The 9416-nt window shown below is 33.0% G+C and overlaps 1 protein-coding gene across 2 annotated transcripts in view; it reads left to right on the top strand.

The window, feature by feature from the left end:
• Window positions 1-9416, top strand: part of LOC149132705 (protocadherin gamma-C4-like) — a 168128-nt gene that overhangs the window by 38716 nt on the left and 119996 nt on the right. Inside the window, exon 3 of one of the 2 annotated variants that reach the window (XM_089362716.1) lies at window positions 332-2716. In XM_089362716.1, the coding sequence (XP_089218842.1) occupies window positions 395-2716 (2322 nt within the window). In that variant the 5' untranslated portion in view covers window positions 332-394. Of the gene's footprint in view, window positions 1-331; window positions 2717-9416 lie in introns of those variants that run through there. The other variant, XM_089362717.1, reaches the window with a different exon arrangement.

Genomic DNA, 9416 nt, shown 5'->3' with positions numbered 1-9416 from the left:
TTAGATCTTATGAATGTTATGTGTGTATGCATGTATTTTATTTATTTTTTTTTTCATCAAATTTCAGCTTACTATTGCTATTGTGTGATGTATATATATATATGTTTTTATTATATTAAGGCAGCTAAAACCTATAAATTTAGTGTTGTTTAATTAAAATTCTTTTTGATAATGTTAGTACATTTCTTCCCTTCTTATCGAGAAAGAGCATTTTTCATTACCATATAAGTCATCTGCAGTAACGATATTTTCTCAAATGTATTACATATGTATCAGCTTCTGAATTATTTTCTGTATGTGTAATTGTATGAATTTTCTTTTTCTTTTTCAGAGCTTATTAACCTTTCAGCACTGAAACATCTTTCAATATTTTTGCTCTCACGTTTATGGAGATATGTGGATTACTGCTTGTTTGGTATTGTTTTATCTACATACATGCTTGTGTGTAGATTTTACATACCATGTTAAAGAAGGTAGCCTACCTGGTACTTATCTTGGGGATATTGGCGTTAACACACATTTGATGGAAACTATATCTTTCAATGACCACAGTTTGATACGATTCAGTCAACTACAAAAAGATATTACAGGCAGTTCTCAGTTATTCAATGTCTCTGAAAGAGGAAAATTGTACACTTCTCAACCGCTGGATGCTGAGTCTCTTTGTAAATACAATACTGAGTGTTTTAAAATGGTAGATATTGCAGTACGAAAAGCAAAATCTTTTATTAAGATCTTAGAAATCAAAGTAATAATAGAAGACGTCAATGACCATCAGCCTCAGTTTCCTGTCAAACAAATCAATGTTCAGTTTGATGAAGGGGATGGGAAAGGAATGACTAAATCAATACCCAATGCTATTGATAGCGATGTTGGTATATTAAATTCTCAAATCACCTATGAGTTGAAAAATAGTGAGCATAACCCATTTAAGCTAGCTGTTTCTAAAAGAGCCGACGGATCATACTCTCTTGGAATTACTTTAGAAAATAAATTAGACAGAGAGAAAAAAGACACTTACATGTTACAAGTTATTGCCAAAGATGGTGGTTCTCCACCAAAAGAAGGTGTTTTGAATGTTCAAATAACAGTCAGCGACATCAATGATAACCAACCGGTTTTTGCCCAGAGTATATATTATGTTACTATTAATAATAGAACTCTAAAAAGGACACCAATTGTAATATTGTCTGCAAATGATTTAGATGCCAATAGAAATGGTAAAATTTCCTTTCACTTCAGTTCAAAAACATCCGATACTGCCAAATCTTATTTCAAATTGAATGAAAATACTGGTGAGATATTTTTAGATGAAAAATTCAAACAAGTGAAGAAAACTTACAAGTTGTTTATTGAAGCTAGAGATGGAGGAATTCCCCCTCTCAGTTCAATAGCAACTGTATTGGTAAATGTTATGGACAAACAAAATAATGCTCCTACAATAGATGTTAACTTTTCAGAGTTAACTGGAAATACAGCCATCATATCTGAGGAAACTGAAGTTGGCAGTTTTATTGCTTATGTCAAAGTTACTGACAATGACATAGGGAACAATGGCAAAGTAACTTGTAAATTATTTCATGAAAACCTACAATTAAAGGGACTTGGTGAAAAAAGATATAAGGTAATAGTAAAAGCTATTGTTGATAGAGAAACTAAAAACAAACTAGATTTCATAATTACTTGTGAAGATCATGGATCTCCACCTTTAAAGACAGAAAAAAGATTTTTTATTAAAGTTATGGATGCAAATGATGTACAACCTCACTTTACTAAAGATACCTTTAAGTTTCTTACCTATGAAAATGAAAAAACTGATTTCCCTGTGGGATTCATCAACGCTACTGACCCAGATTTGGGTTCTGGAGGTCAACTGTCTTACTCATTATTAGGAACTAATAAACGCATTCTTCCATTTCAAATTTCAAATTTTGGATTTATCTCAACTACTCAGCCATTAGACCATGAACAGCAGGAGGTGTATGAATTTAAAGTGTTAGTAAAAGACAATGGAACTCCTTCATTAAACAACACAGCAAATGTTATAGTTGAAGTTATGGATGAAAATGACAATGCTCCTTACTTTATTTTCCCCAGTGTAGATCCTTTCAGCCTTGATGTTTACTATCAACCTCAAAGCAAAAATGACATTACAGTTCTGAGAGCTTCTGATAGAGACAGTCGTCAGAATGCTTTTCTGAGATATGAAATATTTGGAGGTAATGGTAGAATGTTATTTAAAGTTAATCCGTACACTGGTGTTTTGTCTTTCTCACGAACAGTCTACCAAAATGATGCAGGAACATATAATCTTGAGCTATCAGTCAAAGATAGTGGTACACCTGTTTTATCAGCAACAACTACTTTATCCTTGACATTATCTGTTAGTAATACCACATCCAAGTTGTTGACAGCAGTGCATTTGCAATCAGATGCCAAAATACATATCAACCTCTTTATCATAATCATAGTGGCAGCAGTGACAGTATCTGTTTTGTTAGTTATTTCAATAACGGTGTGCATTGTTAGAAGAAGCAACCAACGGAATGCTATTCATCGGACAGTTTTAGAACCATCAAACAATCTTATGGATGAAAACAGACAAACTGAATATTTATGTGCTAAACAAATGTCCTCCAAGCAGGAGTCAAGTCAAAGCAGGACACAATCAATCATAGAAATTCATAGCCAAACGCTGAAAAAGGGGACACATCAGGTGAGTATCTTTGACCTTTTTAAAAAAATGAAATCTTTTAATTTAAAGAGCTATTAATATTATGGATTACATTTTATTTCTTACCTACAATGGAAACATTTATATGCATATCTTTTTTTTTGAAATTAAGTATGGATGCAAACACAAATGACAGGGAAAAATAATCATTTCTGACAAACTAGTGTATGATAGGATTTATAGGTTCAAGCCCATTGCATGCAAATGCTCAGATTGACAAATGTAAGTCAAAGTTTTCTACATAAAACTGTAGAAGTCTGTCATGCGCACACACACACACACAATTAACAGGAAGTTCAACAGAGAAACAATGATGAAATAGGTTTTCACATTGTATCTTATTTCTTTATTGCTCACAAGGGGCTAAACATAGAGGGGACAAACAAGGACAGACAAAGGGATTAAGTATCTGTCTACCAAATTCCACTTTCCTTGTAACTGTACAACATTTTTGAAACAGGAACGAATTCTTTCTCAAACTTCATTCCACAGTCTCAAAAAGAGGAAGGACAGGTTGGATATTGAGCCTTAGCTCCTGAGGATGTATGATAAGATGAGCACATCTGCAATATCTTTCATCAGGAACTAAACAACAATAGCAATAACACAATAACAGCAGTAGTTAAGGTGCATGGCTTAGTGGCTAGAGTAACTGGCTCATGATTGTAAGGTCATGATTTCAATTCCCAGTGGTGCATTGTGTCCTTGAGCAAGACACTTTATTTCATGTTGCTCCAGTTCACTCAGCTGGCAAAAATGAGTTGTACCCATAATTCAAAGGGCCGGCCTTGTCACTTTCTGTATCAGGCTGAGTACTACATTAAGGGCACATGTGTCTGTGGAGTGATCAGCTACTTGCATGTTAATTTCATGTGCAGGTTATTCCGTTGATCGAAGCAACTCATAACTAATGGAGTGCTAATAACAGTAGAGGCAGCTATACTATCAGAAAGAATCTTTACATAGTTCCCTTTATATGTTAGAAATAGCAACCAAATCACCTTCAAATTACTCTGTTAATCTTAAATAAATGTAATGAAAGATATTGTTCCTCATATCAAAAAAGTCATGCTGGCCACAGTTGGAACAGCTTTTAGTACAAGTCTGCTTAATTAGGTGTAACCTACAGCAGCAATTAAATTCCATTCACAAGGCATTGTTCAACCCTTGGCTATGAGAGGAGAAATTTTGCTAAGATACCATTCTGTGGAACCAAATGCAGAATTGAATGGTTGTTATTTTAAATGATATGGGTAATATTGCTTCTGGCAAATGATTATGTCTGTGGTTCTAGGTTTTCAATGGGATAACCACAAGTTCACTGAGTTTCTGATTGCAAAAGTAACTGTAATTCGATGCAGAATAAATATTTCAAGGGACTTTTTTGCTAAGTACAGGTTTTTGATGTTTAAACACCATATCCTAGTTCAATACATGGAGGAGACGATTATATACACCAATATATCATCATCACTTAATGTTCGCTCTCTATGCTGGCATGAGTTATCATCATCATCATCATCATCAGCAGCAGCATCATTTAATGTCTGTTTTCCATGCTGGCATGGGTTGGACGGTTCAACTGGGGTCTGGGAGCTAGGAGGCTGCACCAGGCTCCAGTCTGATCTGGCAGTGTTTCTACAGCTGGATGCCCTTCCTAACGCCAACCATGTGTATGTATGTGTATATATAAAGGTGCAGGCACGACTGTGAACCACATGGTTTGGAGCTCAGTCTCACTCTGTGCTATCTCAAACAAGTGTCTTCTGCTGTAGTCTCTGGCAGTACACACACACACACATACACACAGGCAGACAGACACACAGAGACACAGACAAACCGACACTCACACATATACATGTACACATGCAGTCATATACAAACATATATATATATTATATATATGTGCATGTATGTATGAGCATTTTTTCAACCAAGTTTCATTCTTTCCGTCAGACATACAGCGAACGAATGATTGACCAACTGGAAATGTGATATATAGTATAATAATTTAAATAAATAACTCCATTCAGGTAATTGACTAATTATATGTATTTGTGTTTGCCTTCATGCTAAATTGAAATGAAAATATGCAGGTATTTTTGCTCAGTGATAGGTTTCTCTTTTAAAAAAAAATTATAAGAATGTATTTATAATATCAAAAAAAGAAAAAAATTCTGTAAAATATGTCAAAGTTGTAAATGACTTTAAATTCACATGAACAAATTTCTGGTGGTGGGGATTTAATTTTTAACCAAGATGATTATGGCATCAAAGTTTCATTAATAGCAGCGTCAGCAAATAGACTATAAAATATAGTTAACTTATACCAACATATAATAAGAAATTAAATGAAAAAAGAAAAAAACAAGCAGCAAAAAAAAAAACAAAACAAAGAAAAAACAATTGTGTTGAATAGAAAATAGAAATTCTTAGTTCTTAGCAAAATGTACTTTAATGATATTTTTTTTTTCCCAACACAATTTCCCTTTTCAATTAATCTTATTCTTAGTCCTTGATCACTTAGCATACAGTATTCTTTTAAATTCTTTCTACTTCAGTTATTGTTCTTTTATTTTGCTTATTCATTCATTTCTCCCCTCTACACACCAGTCATTCCCTCCCCCATACTCACTTTGTTAATACCCATCTTCTTTTGTACAAGCAATATATCATGTCTTTAAATGCAAACTGTCATTTTAGCTCTTTTTAACTCAATTTAACTTACTGAACTTTACATTATAGATAACTCCTGTTTCTTTTATATATCTTTGTCATCATTAAAGCTCTCCTCTATTTTATGTGCTACATCATATGATACCTCTATCACACATATATTATATAGCGCCTTTGGCATTAATAACTTTTTCTTTCTCTTTCATAATTTATTATGTTAGTCTTTATTCTATTTCAAAATTAATACCAGCAAGCTTAAACAATATTAAGACGATTCCTTTTAGTCTTCATCAAGACTTTAGCTTATTGATTCTAAAATTGTGTTATCACAGAACATTTTGGTAAGATAAAAAGATTGATTTTTTTTTTATCTCATAATTATTTTCTATGAAAAATGTTCTACCACTTATCTCATCAAATTTAGTATCAGAATCTTTTATAATAAGGATATCTATACTTCATTTATATAGTAACTACATAACAGACAAATTTTATTATTTTCTTCTAAAACCAGGAAGCCCAGTAATACTATATTAAGGTGATTACTTTTATTCCAAAGACACAACTGTTTGGTAGGATAGCTTTGTAACCCTTTTTGTTTTACTGACTCATATGAGACATATTTTATGAAAAGTATAGGCTTTTACTTGTTTCAGACATTTGGCTGCTGTCATGCTAAAGGACTGCCTTAAAGGGTTTAGTTGAAGGAATCATCACCAGTACTTGTTTCTATGTCTGATACTTATTCTATTGGTCTTTTTGGGGACATAAGCAAACCAACATTAGTTGTCAAGTGGTGGAGGGGACAAACACGAAGGCACACACTCACACACATATATATGATGGTTTCAACACAGTTTCCATCTACTAAATTCTCTCACTAGGGATTCCTCAGCCTAGGGCTATAGCAGAAGACACTTGCCCAAGATGCAATTTAGTGGGGCTGAACTTGTAACCATGTGGTTACAAAGCAAGCTTCTTAACCACACAGCCATGCCCACAAAAAAAAAAAAGAAGCCAGTTGCCGTAATTAAGTATGGCTTCATAGCATTTACTATGTTTTCAATAATTGTTTTAAGTATCTACACTCTCATGAGCAGATGCAGACATCAACTTGGCTCCATGCCTTCAATCTTGAACCAATAGAATATCAGGGATGTGACAATTGGAAGGAGAGAGGGCTACTGCACCAATACCCAGCTGGTACTCATAACAGCCAAGTAGACTGCTAGCATGAAGTGAAGCACTTTGCTCAAAGGGGCAATACACCAGTCAGCCCAGAAATTGAACTCATGACCTTATGCTCACAAGCTTAACACCATAATCATTACCCCATGCACTTCTACAGCCAACAAAAAGTGCTTTCAATGAATTACAAACGTATGGAAGGTGGCGAGGTAGCAAAATTATTAACACACTGGGAAAAAATACTTATTGGTATATCGTCCATCTCTATCTGCTGAGGTTTGATCAAATAAGTACCAGTTAAACACTGGGGGTTGAATTATTCCACCCCCCCAAATTGCTGGCCTTGTGCTAAAATTTAAAACCAGTTAATTACAAGCAAAGAGAAAAATTTTGAAGATTTTTGAAGTCATATGTACAAGATTCTTGGTAGCTTTTGAAACCCAGTTCATATCAACGTCCATGACAATTAAAACGACATGGTTTCAATATTATAAGTCGTACAAGCAATTAAATATTTGAAAACTATGAGTTTAACTTACGCCGCTTCTCAAAAATTGATATCTACTATAAATATTTAAAGTTTTTATTAATAGCCAATAATTTGAAGTTGCAGCTTTAACTTTGTTATTTCTTTTAACCAGTGATTTCATGACTATGATTTATTAAAAAGTTGCTTTTAGGCATACACACCTCTAAAAAGATTGATTCCTAAGCTTAAAAGCAGAATTAGATTTATCACATTAGAAGTGTAACAGTGGATAATAGGACACATGTGATATATTTGACTTCTGGGTATTTTGAATCAGTACTTGTGTATTATTATTATTATTATTATTATTATTATTATTATTATTATTATTATCATTATTATTATTACTTTTTTACTGTTAGTTTTATTTAATGTCTGAATACTTCATCTTCGTCACTGATGTTGCTACTGTCACTGTCACCAACATCATACTACCATCATCAGCATTCGATATAGTTTTATAGCTTTTTATTCATGCAATATTTCTCCATTTCTCTCACAAATTCACACTATGCCGCTCTTATCTGTTATAATTTTTGCTGTTCTATTTTTTTTTTTTTTTTTTTTTTGTAACTATTTAAATTTTATCATATATTATAATACTGGTGGTCATAACAGCATGGGATTCCATGCATGTGAGAACTGGTACCAAAAGAAGTGACAGATGAATAGATAGATAAATAGACAGATTGATAGATAGACAGACAGAAAGACAGACAAGTAGGCAGACAGAGAGACAGATAGATAGATAGAAATGAACACACAAATAGATAAATGGCTAGACAGACAGATAGATAGATAGAAATGGACACACAAATAGATAAATGGCTAGACAGACAGACAGACAGACAGATAGATAGATAGATAGACATATAGAGAGGTAGATGGATAGATAGTTAATTCAATAGATTGATGGACAGATGGATGATATAGATAGAGGGATGGATAGATAAACAAAGAGATATTAACAGATAGACAGACAGACAGATAGATAGGTAGATAGACAGACAGACAGAGATAGATAGATAGATAGATAGAATGATAGATAGATAGATAGATAGATAGATAAATAGAGAGGTAGATAGAGAGGTAGATAGATAGATAGATAGATAGAGAGGTAGGTAGATAGATAGATAGATAGATAGATAGAAGCTAATAGAGAAAGATGAATAGAGAAAGTAAGAATAACCGACTTTTCACTGCTGCTTTGAATTGAATGATGAAACAAATAAAGAAGCTAGATGGAGACATACTGCCAGAATTTTGCATTCATCTGTTTGTTTCTTTCAATTATATAATAATTATAATTTAATTTTTATCCTGCTTATACACCGAAAAAAAATCAATATTTTGAAAACCAAGCAAACAAACAAAAATACTGTAAATATTGGTTGGTATTGTCAATAAGTATGTGATAAGCTACATCATAGCAAAGTTGGTGCTAGTATACATGATGTAGTAAGCCAAGATTTTTTAATTAACTAACTATATATTTAATGATGAGAATAATCATTTTCTAAATGATTAAGTCTGGTCAAAAAAGGCAAGGACAAAAACCTGAAAATTTTAATAAATTGAAATTAATCATATATGGAATAAATCTAATCTCTAGCAGTGTGATGAAAACTCTTGAAGTATTTCAGTTTTGTTAAAACCCCTCAGCAAGGTGTAGTTGGACTGCTGATGCAGATCTTTGAAAACCAGAGAACGATATAGGATTTTTGCTAATGAATAGAGAGTAGTGATGTAACTTAAAGGGAATGCCTCTGGTAAAATACCCAGGAATGTTTGTTGCAAGAGAACTTATAAACTAAAGTAGGAGTTAGCATACTTGATGCAGTAAGCAAAGAAATTCTAATTCATGACAATTATATCTTTAGGGCATGGAGTGAGCATCGTCAAAATAATTAATTCTGATAAAAGAAAAAGGAGACAATCTGAAAATTCTAATTGTTGAAATAAATTAAATATGGAATGCGGTAGGTTGGGAATTGGATTTTTAGCAGTCTGTAAGTGTTTTGGTTTTGTAGTTCATTAAATTTTGCTTAGTTTAGTCCCTAGTACAGTGTTCCACAACTGGTATGCACTGGTGTGCCACAAGATGATTCTAGGTGTGCCACAGTGTAGCCTGAATATAATTGTTTTCCCTATACTTTTAGTCATATTTTTAGTTCAGGTGTACTGTCGAATTTCGAAAAGAATATAAGTGTACTGCAACTGATAAAAGGTTGCATAGCACTGCTCTAGTAGATATCTTTGTTTTAATCCCTTTTTTCTAGTATATAAATA

The sequence above is a fragment of the Octopus bimaculoides genome, chromosome 14 (genome assembly GCF_046866305.1).
Source record: "Octopus bimaculoides isolate indiv1 chromosome 14, ASM4686630v1, whole genome shotgun sequence".
Lineage (NCBI taxonomy): Eukaryota > Metazoa > Mollusca > Cephalopoda > Octopoda > Octopodidae > Octopus > Octopus bimaculoides.
The sequence above is the reverse complement of the archived record's forward strand: the minus strand, read 5'-3'. Positions and strand labels throughout refer to the sequence as shown.